Source organism: Andrena cerasifolii, chromosome 11 (assembly GCF_050908995.1).
Source record: "Andrena cerasifolii isolate SP2316 chromosome 11, iyAndCera1_principal, whole genome shotgun sequence".
NCBI classification, from domain to species: Eukaryota; Metazoa; Arthropoda; class Insecta; order Hymenoptera; family Andrenidae; genus Andrena; species Andrena cerasifolii.
In genome coordinates, this window is record NC_135128.1 from 2,717,306 (window position 1) to 2,734,795 (window position 17,490).

The 17,490-nt window shown below is 34.6% G+C and overlaps 1 protein-coding gene across 3 annotated transcripts in view; it reads right to left on the reverse strand.

The window, feature by feature from the left end:
• The window catches only part of LOC143374546 (uncharacterized), a 127,007-nt gene that overhangs the window by 39,673 nt on the left and 69,844 nt on the right, over window positions 1-17,490 (reverse strand). For all 3 annotated transcript variants that reach the window (XM_076822743.1, XM_076822741.1, XM_076822740.1), the window contains exon 3: window positions 8,811-8,948. In XM_076822743.1, the coding sequence (XP_076678858.1) occupies window positions 8,811-8,948 (138 nt within the window). The remainder of the gene's footprint in view (window positions 1-8,810; window positions 8,949-17,490) is intronic.

The following is a 17,490-nucleotide window of genomic DNA, read 5'->3' on the forward strand; positions in this document are numbered from 1 at the left end:
TGAGAGCGATTTTGTTAAATCAAATGGTCTTAAAATGTGGTGTGTTTGGTGCTGAAATTAATATTACAATTAATAATGATGTCCATGTTGGCAGATAAGAAATTTGTTCGTAATAGAATTTGGAAGCACAAAGTTGGCAACCAAATATAATATTTGACACTGTTGAGTTCCGAGTTCGTCTAACAATTAATACGGTTTTATTTCTACTCGTTATCAGTTTTTTTATATTTTTTCTTAAAGGATTCATATTGTAATTTGTATGTTTAAATTCATTTATAAAATTTGCAAAATATATATTTTAATATAGTGGACACCTTTTTTCGCGAAAATGTCAGGATCTTAAATTTTTCACCTAATTGTTTATACAAATAACATAAATGTGACATTCTGATGCAAGCATAAAAAATTGAAAGAGTGCAAATAGGGTATCAGTTGTATTCACGTTCTTTAACGACAATTCATAACTTTTAATCCCCTAACCATTAGAGGACATTAGGGTATAATGCCTTTATAACTCACTAATGAGCTCATCTTTATTAGTATTCACTGCTTTAATCAATGTTGATCTGCAAAATTAGCAAAACCATTTTTGACATTATCTTTGATACTGATTATTAGGGTGTGTCAATTTTATGGGTAAATTTAAAAATATTGAAAAATTTAGAATGACTAGTGACGAAGTAATGCTGCTTTTAATCCTGAATCGGAAACTATCTTCAGAAATTGATTTGAGTGAGGTTTAGCTAAGGTGAATGTCCCAATTTCTGCTCATGTCCCCATTTCTGCTCATTTCGTATTTTTTTTATTATTATAAGCGTCACGTTTTTTTTGTTGTTAGTTGCAACAAAATAATTCTAAATTATTTGAATATTTACGCGAGTGCTGCACGAGCTTGGGGCTAATCAAAGTGCAGCATAAGCAACGAAAAACTTTTAAAATGAGAGACGCATGATTTTTCGACCGTATTTTAGCTAGTTGTGGTAAGGAACAGGGTCACAATTGGTATTTTTGCAGTAAAAGTTCTTATTTATTAACTAAACAGATACCGTATTGTGCTCTGGATGTAGATTTTTTTACTACTTTTAATTTTTTTTAAGTAGAAAACAGGTGATTAGGTTTGGGGTCAAGTGAATCACCGTCGTATCCGAATTTCTACTCACCAAAATTTTAGCAACATAACCTCACAATTCAATATATGCTGTAACCTCTATTTCTATTCGAAGGCATTTTATTTATTGTTTATCATTATTTTATGCTTTACTGTTCTGTTATGAAACATCTCCATAAAAGGTGTAACTTATTTTAACCTGAAAAGGCAACATATTATGTGAGCAGGAATAGGTACAAATGGTGAGTAGAAATACGTACAGTGGCTCGCATTAATATTCGGACACTTTTTAAAATCGCATAACTTTTTTAGAATTGGTCCAAAGAACTTGAGTTTTTTTGAGAAGCTAGAAGGATTAGTTTGCTCTCTGACGCGTTTCGTCGTTTTGAAAAAAAATGTATTTGGTTGGAATAGCGAAAAGAATAGTAAAGGTCGATTTTTAAACTTTTTTTTTTGTGAGTTTGTAATGAAAATTAAAAAAACCCGTTTGTAGATTGCAGTTTGTTGTATACGTGCCTAAAATTTCATCAATATCGGTTAACGTTGCTCCGAGCTACAAACGTTTAAAGATCGGAGAATAAGGTCGAGAATCGCTGATTTTGGGAATTTTCGCGATTCTTTTCGCTATTCCAGCCAAATACATTTTTTTTTTCAAAACGACGAAACGCGTCAGTTAGCAAACTAATTCTTCTAGCTTCTCAAAAAAACTCAAGTTGTTTGGACCAATTCTAAAAAAGTTATGCGATTTTAAAAAGTGTCCGAATATTAATGCGAGCCACATCGTTATTTTTCGTGAGGAGAAATACGGACATTTAAAGCATTATATTTAATTAAAAATTACTAGTAGTTAAACATCTTGAAATATCTTTCTTAAATAGTTTTCGACTGGTTGATTTATTATTAAGGAATTAATCAATTACTCTGCAAATTTTGATCAAAAACAAATTTTTTACACCTTCTTTTCGACGAGAACTCTCTTAAATGTGCAGAAATTGGGACATTCACCTTACTTCAAATCACAGTTGAAAAAAGTGAAAATTAAGTAAGATTTAACTACAAACTACATATTCATATACTGCTTAAAGTGAGACTTGCTTACATAAAAGCGTGAAAATGAAAATAAAAATATGTGGAAATTAGTGTTTATTACATTCACATGAAAATGTATGGAAATTTGTATTTATTATAAAATGGAAATATATGTAACTTTAGCAACAGATCTAGCCATATGTCATTTATGTAGTAAATTTAATGCTATTTAACAAAGTCCATCGAAGAAGCGACATCTTGTTTGCTTCTGTTGCGGTTCATAAGCTCAACTATTAAATTTTTTTTAAAAAATTTTAATAATTTTCGTATCTTTCTATAATTTCAAATGAAATTCCAGCTAGGTAAATAATGTATTACACAAAATTTAAAGGTAGTGGTTAATTTTAAACCTGAAATTGTACCGTTTTCTCACTAGTCGTTTTTAAAATTAAAACATTCAAAAAATTGACACACCCTGCTGATTACGACAAAAAGTATTGTTTATTACAGTCTGAATAGACAAGTTAGAAAATTGAAAAAATTATCTGAATACGAACATGTAAATAAGGGGAACATATGAAAGTGAAAGGTGTGTGTGTGTTTACCTATGTTTTTTGTTAAAGCAAACTGGCAAATTCTTACGAGAATTATATTTTTATTTTCAACTATTTGCATACCTCGAATACGTTTCGAACACTGTTTATGATTTCTTTAGGCAAGCTTTCCACTTTACTGGGACAAGGAAAGACACGATTTATGTGCACGCTGAGCTAACGAAGGGAAATAGCTAATAGATTTACGCAACGCCTACATTGTCCATGTAACAATGGCGCGTTTTCATAGTGAAAAATACGAGCGTGTAATTTCATTCTGGATAAGATCGAAAGAAAAGAGGTTTTGAAATACTTCTTTATTAAAACAGCTGGTACAGCTCGTTCTTCTGTGTTAAATGAAAAGATGTATGCATAACAAGATGAATGGCTCTTGCAATTTCCAGGTAGAGCAATTCCCATTTCCCGAACGGAGCAACAAAATAATAAATACTGCGTAAAGAATAAAATCAGCAAGTGTTACAATTATTATTTTAAATTTCATTCGAGGACAGATATTGGGGTGGTCCTTATTTTTCAACTTTAAAATTTGTATTGTCTGATCCTCTTAAAATTTTTATTTGACGGAAAAAAATATGTTCGTGTTTTTTATTCGTATATTTTGATATATAAAGGTCGCTCAAGGGTGGTCCTTATTTCTCAACTTTAACCCTTCGTGATCACACGGGGTGTATTGTACCCCAAGAATAATTTTCGAGTTAAAATGCCGTGTCTTTACGACTTCCAAAGGGGATTTATCGCAAGAAAAAAATTTTTTTTAAAAAATTAAAAAATCGCTTTTTTCCCACAACCGTGGAAAATCGCTCATTTTCAACTACAAATATTATCATGTCAAAATTTACATTTGTAGAAAAAGGCTATTAGACTATGATTGTATAAGTATTACCAACGTACAATTATCACGAAAAAGTTAAAGGATTCAAAAATACGAAAATGATAACTCGAAAAAAATTACGCTGGGGTGCAGTGAACCCCGTGTGACCAACTTGTGATTATAAGGTGTGACCAAGAAGGGTTAAAATATGTATTGTCTGACCCTCTTAAAATATTCTATTTGACAAAAAAAAATATCTTCTTGTTTTTTATTTGTATATTTTGGTATATAAAGGTCGCTCAAGGACTTTATATTTCGCATGTACCACAAGTTTGGCAACTGCGAATTTCCATAATTGTCACTTGTCAATTTTAATGAAACAGGGCCAATTTCCCAATTTCTGCCCATGTCCCCATTTCTGCTCATTTCGAATAGCTGGTTGTGCTAAGGAACAGCGTCACTATTCGATAATTGGGCAGAAAATAGTTTTTACAGTTAAAGTTCGTATTTAATAACAAAAACAGATACCGTATTGTGCTCTGGATGTAGATTTGTTACTATTTTCAATTTTTTTTAAATTGAAAACAGGTGATTAGGTTTAGGGTCAAGTGAAAAGGCAACGTAGGGTGGACATTTTATACTAAAATGAGTAAAATAAGTTATTAAAATAAGCAACTAATTAATTAGAGACACTCTTTTAATTTCTTGCTTCATATCCAAACAATTTTTGCAGCACATAGAATCAATCGCGCCGCCAACAGAATTTTATAAAAGTGTTCATTCATTAGCCTTAAGTGTTCATTTATTGGTGCGTTTACCCTATTATGTGAGATAAAATTGGTATAAATGGAGAGTAGAAATACGTACATCACTATTTCTCGTGAGTAGAAATAGGGACATTTAGAGCATTATATTTAATTATAAATTTCTAATAGTTAAACATCTTGAAATATCTTTCTTAAATAGTTGTTGAACTGGTTGATTTATTATTAAAGAATTAATCAATTACTCTGCAAATTTTGATCACAAACAAATTTTGTACACCTTCTTTATGACGAGTAGTCTCTTAAATGAGCAGAAATTGGGGCATTCATCTTATTTATATATCAGAATCCAAAACCATGATTTTATCTATGCGTGAACAACCTGAATATGTAGAATGTACGTCAAAGTTTGCGTTTACATCTGATTCGAGAGCTGCTGATCAGAGAAATTTAAATATGCATATAAAGCCTTATGCCACAACACAATACAGTACACACTCGTTATAAACCCGTTCCGTCTATACGATGTGTGCACGAATTTTAATGTTATACTCTCACTTAAAAGTTAATAAAATCATTTTGTCCTTATTGCAAAAATTTCTATCAGTTTATACCAAAATAGTAATATTTCAAATGCATTGAGCGATCTTTAATCCTTAATTTATTGTAACAAAATTTTAGACGAAATTCTTTTAAACTATTTGGAAACTTCTGAGAGGGTCACAAGAAAATTTTAAAAACTTTGATTTTTTACCATACATATAAGAACCACCCTAATAGATATTTGCTATTAATTTTTCTGATTGCATTCAATTTCGAAGTGTGATAATTTCAATAACGTGACAATGAGCTTTAAAGTAAAAAGTATACGTATAAGAAGATGAAAGGTATTAAAACAATTTTTATTCCTTATACGAAGTAGGTAAGTAATAAATACTACATGAGACAAAAATTGACAAAGGTAGCAAGCACCACCAAAAATTTTCATAAATCTTATGAACCATCCATCCCGAATAAATATTTACTTTAATTCAACTACTAACTTTAATTATTACCATCGATTCAAAGCAGTGCTATTGCAATTCGTTCAAAATTATATCTATAGTTCGGAGAAACCAATAAAGTTGCAATGAAGTCTACTGTAGCTACCAAGCTCTAATGTTTCCTAACAAAGGTGAAATAATTTTACCACTAGTGCGCAAGTCTGGCAAACAAAGAAAACGCTCTGAACGCAGAACTAACGTAATTTTCCATGTTCCTTGCACTCTGTTTGGTGTTCATATCCGCCTGTAACCCACGGCTCTGAAACAGTACACATCTTGGGACACGAGCATTATCGACACCTACTCGCACCTTAAGCAATTCACGTAGGTGTCGTTCTAGTGTGCGAGTCGTCCGCTCGTGTGAACCCACCACAAATCAATGAAAGATTTCGTAATCACTGCGATGCTAAGATGAATAGTTTCCCATTAACCCCTTAACTGGTTGTTCACATGGCCCATTGTCGAGAGACGGAGATCAATCGACCTAACATTTTCTCGTCGCGTATGTAGATTTTGATTCAAGCTACAGAGACGAGAATAGTTCTTTGAAAGAATTCAATTTCCAATACAGTATTACAGAATATTTTACAATTACTATTTAGAGTGAAATGTAAGAGTGAGATTAGCAGAAATAAGATCGTTTTTCTGTGTTTACATTAGGTATTTATTTAATTGAATTTAACAAAAATTAAGTAGGTACATATTTCTTAATTTTCAGTAAATGTAAATTTAAAGTTCAATTTATTGCAATAAATCAGCTAATAATTGAAAGCTATTACAAAATACGTTAGTTTTTCCCTGTATGGATTTTAATTAATCTATTGTTGTAAAATGATTGGAAAGCAATTGCTTCCAGTTAGTCTTAAGGATTTTAAGATGGAATGATGGGTTTGGTCAGTTTTACGAAGAAGCCAACAGTGTGAGAGCTAGTAGAGAAGAGCCTTCAAAGAATTAAAAGGGCATTAAACCGTCGGTAGAAGTTGCTTAGAATTCATTTAAGCCACGTTCCCACATGCGCAATGGACGGCGCAGGAGAAATTCGAAATGCTTCTCTGATGCGCAGCTTTAAACGGATTTTATAATTGTGTTTTGCGAAGTGCCTTATACATATCGACGTGCGTTATGAAAAGTAGCACGTTTCAGTTTTCTTACGAAAAACAGAACGTTTCAGTTTGCCACGTAAAGAAGCACATTTTATCGTTTTTTACGAATGTTAGCACGTTTGGGTTTTTACCGCGAAAACTAACATATTTGACTGCTTAGCCACGAAGAATAGCACATTTCGTACTTTGCGGTGAAAAATAGCATTTTTTAATATTTTTTAAAAAAAAATTTGTTTGTCCCTGCATAACTCCTCAGCATGAGCTGATTTTGATGATCTTTTTTTTATTCGAAAGAGGGCGATGCCCCGGTGGTCCCATCGTACACTACATCAATATTGGCCCAATATTTTGCCAGTTCTGGTTAATAATAAAGAATATTGTCACCTAATTATTATTACGTTACGTACCTACACACATATCTTCTAAGCTTGTTGTGGCAATACTTATATATAAAACTAAAAAGACAAAAAATAAAAATTAAAATCGACTTCAAAAAAATAAAAATGCACTAAAAAGTAAAAAATAATCTAATCCCTTATTTAATCTACGACTCTCATATTTTTTAAGTCGGCTTCTCATCATTTGCACTGTGTAAATCTGGCGCCGACTTAAAAAAATATGAGAGTCGTAGATTAAATAAGGGATTAAATTATTTTTTACTTTTTAGTGCATTTTTATTTTTTTTGAAGTTGGTTTTAATTTTGTTTTTTAATTTTTTATGTATCGAAGAATTCAACTTTTGAAAATATTGTTTAGTAAATAATAACTCCATCTAATCTTCGAAAGGAAAAACGTATGAAAATTTTAATCTGCATAATTTAAGTACGGTATTCTATTGTTTAATAAATTACCGACTTAGTACTAAATAAAAATCGCGTCCAAATGTGCTGCTTTTCGTAGCTACAGTCGGAACATGCTACATTGCGTGGCAAACCGCGCAAACATGCTAAGTAAGAAAATTGAAACTTGCTACTTTTCGTAACGCATGTCGATATTATCCTTGGTTGACATTATTCCTATAATTTTTTAAGTTTTACCTTAAAGATGATAACACTGTCCCACAAAATTGAACTTTTTGCTGTTCTGTAACATTCAATAGCCGCATCTTACAGATTTTTGTGCGCTGAAAACGAATTCGCAAACCGTTTATCGTTACCACCCTCAGTTTTCGAGAAATTCGATTTAAAAAAAAATGCAAATTTTCAAGTTTGAACATTTTTTGTGTTCAAACAGTAATAATTATTCGGTTGCTTGTTGCGTCAAATTATTCTGTAAACCCTCCTGAATACAACGATTGCATTATAAATATTTAAATATGTTTAAACAACGATGAAAGGGAAAAGGACACCAGAAATGCACCAATTTTTGCCGATATTTTGCTATATATTTTTACAACTAAGGGTCTAGGAGAAAATCTGACTATTCCACGAGATGCGGCAGACATTTTCCCTTCGGAAAGCATCAACAGAAGTGGTAAGAAACCCTTTGTTTTCAGTACAGAAGCAAAATAGTTTGGCAAAACGTGCGGCATCGACAGTGGTAGTCAACGGCGGTGCGCGATTCTGTAACGCTGAGCGGCAATGGCTCGCGCGCTGCCGTTGACTACCACTGTCGACGCCGCACGTTTTGCCAAACTCTTTCGCTTCTGTATTGAAAACAAAACGTGACTTACCACATCTGTTGATGCTTTCTGAAGGGAAAATGTCTGCTGCATCGCGTGGAGTAGTCAGATTTCCTCCTAGACCCTTAGTTTTGGAAATAAATTGAAACATATCGTCAAAAATGGGTGCATTTCGGGTGTCCTTTTTCCTTTGATCGATGTTTAAACGTATTTAAATGTTCATAATGCAATAATAATGCATTAACGTTATAAGTATTACCGTTTCGACATAAAAGATGTTTAAAGTTGAAAATTTGCAGTTTTTTTCAAAATCGAATTTCTCAAAAACTGAGGGTGATGACGACAAACAGTTTACGGATTTGTTTTCAGCGCACAAAAATTTATAAAAAACAGCTTTTCAATGTTACAGACCAAAATGGCTGTTGGTCAGTGTAATTGAATTTATTGTCTGCATTTTAATCTATAAAAGAATGACAATTTTCTATAATATTTTGTACCTATCGAAATAGGAATTGTCGAAACAGGAGCTTGTGTAATAAAATGTATACCAAAAGTTGGTGTATCGCTAATGTTTGAATGCTAAAATACATAAAGAATAACTCATTTTATGTAAGAATATAGTGTCGTACCTCCCAACAGCCAATTATACAACAAATCTTCTTGTTTCTAGTAATTACAACATATTACGAAAATTAATCATGAAACTACATAGCTCACCTCCTGAACCCAAGCTTGTTGCTTGATCGGTGCATCCGGTGCAATGGCGACCCTTCCGGCAGTCCTTTGTTTGTATTCATGAAGAATAGGGATCTTTGAATTCTTGTCTCCTGACGACAACACCACCTCGCGTTCTATCTGCAAACCAAAAAATTGCCATTTAATTCTCGCCTTTGTGATTGGCAAGGAATGTTCGGCAACAGGAAAATTCAAAAAAATTTGAAAGTCAGAAGAATTATAATTCAAGGGATGCTAATGACGTAACCATCTTTTGCTTCGGCAATGAAACAGTCCTAGGAAGAAAACCCCCATCCAAAAAATTCTGTTTCATATTATCGTCAGTGATTACGAGACCGTGAAAAATATCGAAAAAACGTGTAATTCAAAGTGCTACGGTGTTTGATATCCTACAATATGGTGATAAAGAATTTTCGAAAAAGGGTGGCGGGGATGAATTTGGAAATAATTCATTTTTGGTAGTCCATTTCCGTTAAGTGTCCGCATAAATATTATAAATTCCCGCATTTTACTATTGTCATGGTTTTTGTAATAGAAAATTTATAATTTTATTATAATTTTCGCGACTCTTTTATGTTAAGAAGAAAATGGATAATAATTTTGAGAAAATTATTGTAGAATATTTTGGATTTCTGTAAGTTTGCAAAGATGAGAATTACTTATAGTGTACGAACTATGTAGGTGATACCAGGTATTAGTCTTGTACTTGGGACTTACGTTCATCTAATCTTGATAGTAACCTTGCAATTCTCGTTATAACCTTTGCTGTATTAAGAAACTAAATCGAAATATATGTATTGCATTGCAAAATATATGTATTCTTCAAGATTTCAGCACCGCCAATCGTATATTTGATACATCAGAAAATATTTTTATTAACCCTAACATTGTTTCTGTATTTGAAAATTCGAGAAGTCTGAGTATTCCAATATCTTAATATATAAAGCAAAAATCTTATCTATGTTTGTGTGTTTGTGTGTCGCCTAAAAACTTTCGAACGATAAGGGATCGCGAAATATTCCCCAGCTCATAATGCCTGACTAATTATGAATGTGAAAATTTTCAGCAAAAAAAGCTAAAAAAATATTTTTTTTTATAAAATTAAAATCTAAATTTTGGGCGAAACCGAGTAGTACAGCTAGTATTGAACAAAATTCGAATATTTTGGTATTTGAATATTACATTTGAATTAGGGCTGTAACACTTAGGTAGGGGAGACCGGGGTAAAGAGAGCCCGAAAAAGTTTGAAGTCGAATAAAATTTTTTCCTTTCAATAAAAATGCGTGGAGATAGATTTATAATATAATTTGAACATTACTGTTGATAAATGACGAATAGCAATACTTAAAATAAACTTAAAGTATATTTAAATTCAATTTGAAAAAATGCCAAAACGACCACTTTACCCCATATATGACCTAACCCAGACTACTTTACCCCATATATTTTATTTCAGCTCACTTTACCCCAGATAATAGCTCACTTTACCCCATATATAGGGTAAAGTCAGCTATTATCTGGGGTAAAGTGAGCTGAAATAAAATACGACTTTTAATTCAGGATATAGGTAATTATTAACCCCTTGCGCTGGAATGACATGCACGGCAGCTTTTGGCTTTTTTGCACCGCGTTTGTCAAAAACTGTGACAGATTTTTCATCTTTTTCGGTTAGTTTCTGTTCCACCACGCCGCGTGGTTTTCTGGCCAGCTTACAGGTTAGGATATTGCGCACATCACTTGCGCATCGGTTCTTAGCAGCCATTTGCAGCTCAGTTTACCCCGGTCACTTTACCGCGAATATGTACTCAGTGGAAAATTAATTCTTTAATAATGTTAGGATTAATGTTTTCGCAAACGCGTGTACGTGTATGTTTACAAGCTTGTTTTAAACACGCAGCAAAAATTTGGAGTTAAAATAACACATTTATGACTAATTTATCCGAAAAGCTAAATGGGAAAGAAAACCAATCGGAAGTCTCTAAAAATTAAATTCTAATTTTTTAAATGAATTTACATTTTCCGATATCTGAATGTGCATAATTATCATTCTTATATTACATACATTTATTACGTCACCAAAATTTGTAAACATATTCTATCGTTAAACAACAAATTAAGGAAGCTCATTTTACCCCGAGGTTCACTTTACCCCGGTCTCCCCTATTCAATTACGACAGCTCAAATATCCTAATATTACATTACAATAGCTGTGTTCTTGGAAGGGGTTAACCTGGGAGTAGATCTTTTTAAAAAGTATTCATATTAAAATTGGGTTCCCCCTCTCTACTACTAATCGAAAACGATAGGGATGAAATACCCCTCCATGTTTCGGATCAAATAGCTTTTCTTCAACTAACCCCAAACAATTTATCAAGCCGAGAAATGTTGTGAGTAGAAAAACTTACCCTGTTTTAATTGCACAAATATGAGAAAAATGATGCCTATATTCAAGAATTCGAAAACAACCCTAACTCGAATATAATATTGAAATACAGTCCTAATTCTTGTCCAACATTCGAGCAGAGCCCTAACGCCAAATCTTCGACGCTCTATTTCTACTGTATACAATTCTACCCTTTAATTAAAAAAGATTCTCATTAATTCCAACACAAATTCGCCAATAATTGCGTTAGTAGAAACCACGTGAATTGCTAATGGTCGCGGAGAGTCACGAGCACAAGTAACATTCAGCACCTAAGTAGTTCCAGTATCTTCGCCTCATCGGCGGCTTCAAAGTCAGGTCTCTCGAAAAGTAGAAAAAAATATTTACTACTACGCATCTTCGATTTATCTTTAGACCAAGAATCGCTGCCTTTTTCACGCGCAACACGATTTGCTCATCCACGTACGTAAGAAGTGTACACCCAAGAGTGACATTGCCCGACGTGCTTTAAGGCGACGTTTCAAGAAACCGTCAACGGGCATTTCTTATCATAAAAGTCGCCAGTCGGTTAAAGCCCCGCGATATCCATTCGATTTTTCCAAGCAACATCGAGAACAGGATCTGGAAGTTCGCTAGCCAAGGGGATCGCCAGCGAGCGGCTCACATGCTCTTTGCGTGCATATAATAATGCATCTAAAAAGAGGTGTCACTGAACTAAACTCGCCTTGAGATCGCGTCGCGGTCGCAAGAAAGCGAGCGTGATAAAATAGGCTACCGGCGGTGGAAAACGAGCACGCCTAATTATCGCTCCGGCCGTGGAACGTTTATGAAAGATTTTATGCCCACATCCGTACGATTTTGTGCGTTATAATTTGCGAGCAGCAAGTAACTGGATAGTATTCGAGGTCGCTGTTAAGCTCGTCGCTTGCAAAACGAGTTCACCGTTAAGAGCACGAAACGGGTCCTTGTATTTTAAGGGGAACAACCCGTTTAGGGTAGAATTTTCTCGTCGACATAACAGTCTTTTCATTAATTTCGATTCAAATTTTGCGCGTAAGCAGTGCACAGCACTGTGTACAATTCTTGTTAAGAAAATCATTGGGCGCGCTACTTAAAAGTTTGGAAGAAAAACGTGTTCAAAATTTTGTCTTCTACAGATCCTCGATATGTGCACTAGGGCGGTGCGATACTATATAGGCGACAATTTAAATTTGAATTTTCAGTTGGCCTGGGTGCGGGATAGCTATCTTTTGATTAACCAAATACTACTGTAAAAATTGTTTGGATAAATATTCATTTCTGCAGGTTCCTTTTTCTCCTAAAAATGATCATATAATCATTATTAGGAGACAATAGGATCCTGCAGACATGAATATTTTACCAAAATTTTTTTACAGTTGTGTTTGGTTAATCAAAAGACAACTATCCCGCACCCAGGCCAACTGAAAATTCAAATTCAAATTTTCCGCTCCGCCCTAATGTGCACTCATACGCGAACACAAAATTGTAATTAAGTTGCAGCAGCAGCAGCTCAAATGCTATCCATATAGTAATTCCAGGCATATACATATACAAACTTTTAAAAACTTTTAATTATTCCTACGATTATAATTTGGCTCACCGCACCACAGCGTCATTTTTGAGTTATCACTTTCGCATTTTTTAATCTTCTAACTTTTGAATGATAATTGTACACTCGTAATATGTACTCATATAATCATGCTCTAATAGTCTTTTTGTAGAAATGTAAATTTGATATGTTGAAATTTGTGTTCGAAAGATAGTTGTAGATAGAAGAATATTTTGTTTTTGTTAAAATTCACTAAATTTCTAAATTTGATTATTAAGGTCTACAAATTTACAGAAATATTGACAAAGATATATATATATATATATATATTTGAAAAATAGTTGTAGGTAGAAGATTTTTTTTTTTTTTATAAATTCACCAGATTTCTAAATTTGATTATTAAGGTCTACAAATTTACAGGAATATTTCTGTAAATTTCTTTTTTAAAATTCACCAGATTTCTAAATTTGATTATTAAGGTCTAAAGATTTACAGACCTTTATCTGTAGACCTTAATAATCAAATTCAGAAATTTGGTGAATTTAAAAAAAAAAAATATTCTTTATCTACAACTATTTTTCAAATACAAATTTCAACATATCAAGATTTACATTTCTACAAAAAGACTATATTTATATCTTTATATATATATATGCTGGGGTGCGAAACACCCCGTGTGATCATGAAGGGTAAAATTGGTCTCGTTCTCATGTATAAATTCATGTAGGTACAGGATCTGGGAAAGGCAAAACATTGAACTCCGTGTAGTAGGATAAGTAATAGGTACGTATGTAATAGCTCTGTACAAGATTTCCGCCAAATCGGTGACTCGAACCTAATGCACTCCTCTTGTCAGCCTGACGCTGTCCATTTTGCCTCGACGCAGGGTTTCTGGAATTTCTCCAACCCAAATGGTGTGAAATGAAAAACTTCTTGAAACTATATAAAGTGTTTATGTTTGTCACCATTCACAAAATTTTCATTGGTTAGCGGATCATGAAGCAATCGACCAACAATTCCAAAATATTTTCTTAAGTTATGTGCGTTTTCCTGATCTTCTTTCTGTACAAAAAGTATAACATAATTTTCATTTCATTTTGAAAAGCTTGCGCAGACAAATTGTAACGCATATGTTAAAATATGTTGCACGTGAAATATAAATTATTTTGACTCTGTGCTGTTTATTCATATAAAGTGAAAATAATGGTGTAAGAAAAATAAAAACGTCTGCCTTACATGTTTGATAAGATATACTATATAATACAGTGTTTGCCACCCTTTTTTCAGTCGCGACCCCCTTTTATAATACTCAAATAGCCTGCCCCCTCCCCCCAATATAAGGTAAGGCAAATTTAATAAAGTAAGAAAATACGTTAAAAATAGGTATTTCACAATATAATTTTAACTTAATAATATTTAATTATCTTAATACATATATTAAATGTACTTTAAGATATTTAATATATTTGCTTATAATATTTAATGCAATGACTGTGCTTGCATCTGGGTAACCAGCTTTTTTTTCATTTACGAAAAATCAGTGTTACAATGTTGTGTTGTCTTTTTAAAAAAATTGTAATAAGCTAGAGGAATAAAATACAATTTATTTAGTAACGTAAATGCGTGTTAGCATATAATTAAACATTTCTTGGGAAATGATGTAATAAATTGACACTCATCGCGTATAAAACAGCCATTAGAGATTACAGTATTATATTTTATATGTATATTATTATAGCAGTGGTTCCCAACCTGCGACGTGTTTTCTGAGCAGTCGCCGCGGTTATTTTTAGTTAACGAATCATAGCACTTATTTATTTTAATATGCTTACATTGTCATATTCTATTATTCATAATAGATTAAGATAACAGTGTAATATGTTGCAACATATTGCAACAGTGGTCGCTAATAGCGTTTAGCTGATGCGACTTTAAATAAACAATTAAAAAAAAGTTATAAAGTGGAACCATATACTCTTATTACCCCTATCTCTTCCTTATTCTGTAACAAAATTGAAAAAAAAACCTGGCGTTACAAGGTAACCTTGACCACGAAGACGATAAATCTACAATAAAGTAGAGATTGCTGTTACGTTCTCAACAGAATGCTTCATTGCAAACACAGTTAAAATTATCGTGCAGAATTTAAGAAAAGGTTTGAACGAGGTGCAGTCGCAACTCACGAGAAACGAGCATTTTTTTTAGACGACACGTGATTTCGCAGATGAATGCAAGAGAAATCGCTGAAGTAGCTCGAGTGAAAACAAATATTGTAACATTCGACGTGGTCTAGAAAGCTACAGGCATTGCCAGAGAAGAAAACGAAAAGCAAACATCGTCGGATGAATGCAGAAGCGTTTGATTAAAATTTGTAGAATACCATAAAATATAAGAGATGGAGAAATGTGCTATTTATGCATGTATGAGAAAAAGTTTCAATTGGACGGCAGTGATGGTTGGAAATAATACTGCCATGATTTACGAGAGAGAGAAACATTTAATGCGCGTGCAACTTCAAGTATCAAGCGAAGAAAACTACGTAGCCCAAGAAAGAACAATAATGCAGTGTATGCAGACTGTAGGTATAAAAATATATTTTATTTGCAACAATTAGATATTCGAAAAGTTATTGCGATTGCCTAGCCATCGTTGAAAATTGTTAAACTCACGTAGACGCGATATATGCAAGTGGATAATAATATTTAAGCATCATCCGCATTAAATTACGACAGAAATGGGTTAAAAGATCATTTTAATCGCCGCCAAACGAATAAATATGAAGAACAAAGGCTTTACTAAATATTCAATATTCACCTAACATGTGTAAATCACTTTGATTGTTCAACAAATGAACTCGAAGAGTGATGCATTGATAAGAAGAAACAAGACGTCGTGGAGACTGAATAATAGCTACGTGAATGAAGTGAAATTACTAATTGTTGGATTTGGAAAATCGTTAGCGTGTTTCTATTAATACCGCCGCACAATAATTATCTGCAGCGCTATTATCTCACAGGGACGATAACAAGAGAAACTTGTCGACCGGAGTTCACGAATGATCCAGGGAATAATTCATAAGTAGATGAGTGCAGAGTGCAACAATGGCGCAGAAAACAAGTCCGAGAATTCAGGAACGGTAAACTCATGTAGAACTAGGATGTCGTCACGGACAACTGTTCCGATTTGTTCTCGCCTCCGAAAGGCCGATCCGCGGGGAAAAGTGATGTATCTAAACGGCTATCGCAGCCCCCTTCCCGACATCCGGTAAACGGTACGCAGGTATGATGCCCCCCTTTGTCTCACTGGAGGATCTCTGAGAATTTTCCCAAGAACGTAACGAACGTATAACGAACTGTTACCGAAGATTTCACCAAAGACCAACTTCTCTGCAACATGTAAGCTTGATTAAATGTAGAACGCCTACGTAGCCAATTATTTTCATTCAACAGGATTATTCGTGTGTAAGTTGTTCCAGGAGAGTGTTTGAAGGGTATAAAGGCACAGGGAGTGGGGTCAGAATTTCATTGGATCATATTATTTGTGGTTGATAAAGAAAAATATAGTGGGGGGAAAAGTTCAACGATTTATATGTACGTATAGTAATTTTTTTGTAGATGTAAAGATGCAGGGACATCTAATCTAGAGCTACTTTTGTGTGATATGTAATTTAGAATGTTTATGTGGACACGTATTTATATTCATTTGGATTAATTTGTGTAAGGCCGGGTACAGACTTGAGTCACGAACGGGAACGAGGTAAGTCGAGGCAGAATGAGCATCAGTGTTCGGAGGGAGTCGGCTCCAATAATGGAGGGGGAAACACCTACAGGAGTGGTGGTTATGCGTGCATGAGCTGCGCCTGCGTCAGTCACGCACAAATAACCACCGCTCCTGTAGATTTATTCTGCCTCGGCTTGCCTCGTTTGCGTTCGTGCCAACGGATCGGCGGGCTTAAGCTACGACGATGGAGGGGGAAACACCGATAGGAGTGGTGGTTATGCGTGCATGAACTGCGCCTGCGTCAGTCACGCACAAATAACCACCGCTCCTGTAGGTGTTTCCCCCTCCATTATTGGAGCCGACTCCCTCCGAACACTGATGAGCATGCAAGTGTAGAAAGTTCGTAAGGTCACAGACGTGCAACACTTGCATGCTTATTCTGCCTCGGCTTGCCTCGTTCGCGTTCGTGCCCAGGGATCGGCGGGCTAAAGCTGCGATGGTGGAGGGGGAAACACCTACAGGAGCGGTGGTTATTTTGCGTGACTGACGCAGGCGCAGTTCACGCACCATTACCACCGCTCCTGTAGGTCTTTCCCCCTCCATCATTGGAGCCGACTCCCTTCGAACACTGATGAGCATGCAAGTGTAGAACGTTCGTAAAGTTCACAGACGTTCAACACTTGCATGCTTATTCTGCCTCGGCTTGCCTCGTTCGCGTTCGTGCCCAGGGATCGGCGGGCTTAAGCTACGATGATGGAGGGGGAAACACCTACAGGAGCGGTGGTTATTTTGCGTGACTGACGCAGGCGCAGTTCATGCACGCATAACCACCACTCCTGTAGGTGTTTCCCCCTCCATCAGCGGTAGCTTAAGCCCGCCGATCCCGGTTCGTGCCTCAAGTCTGTACCCGGCCTAAGGTGCTTGACAAGAGTGATTCAGATTTTAAAAACACAGACGGTAGAATTTCGTGGGATCACTTTTATTTTTTT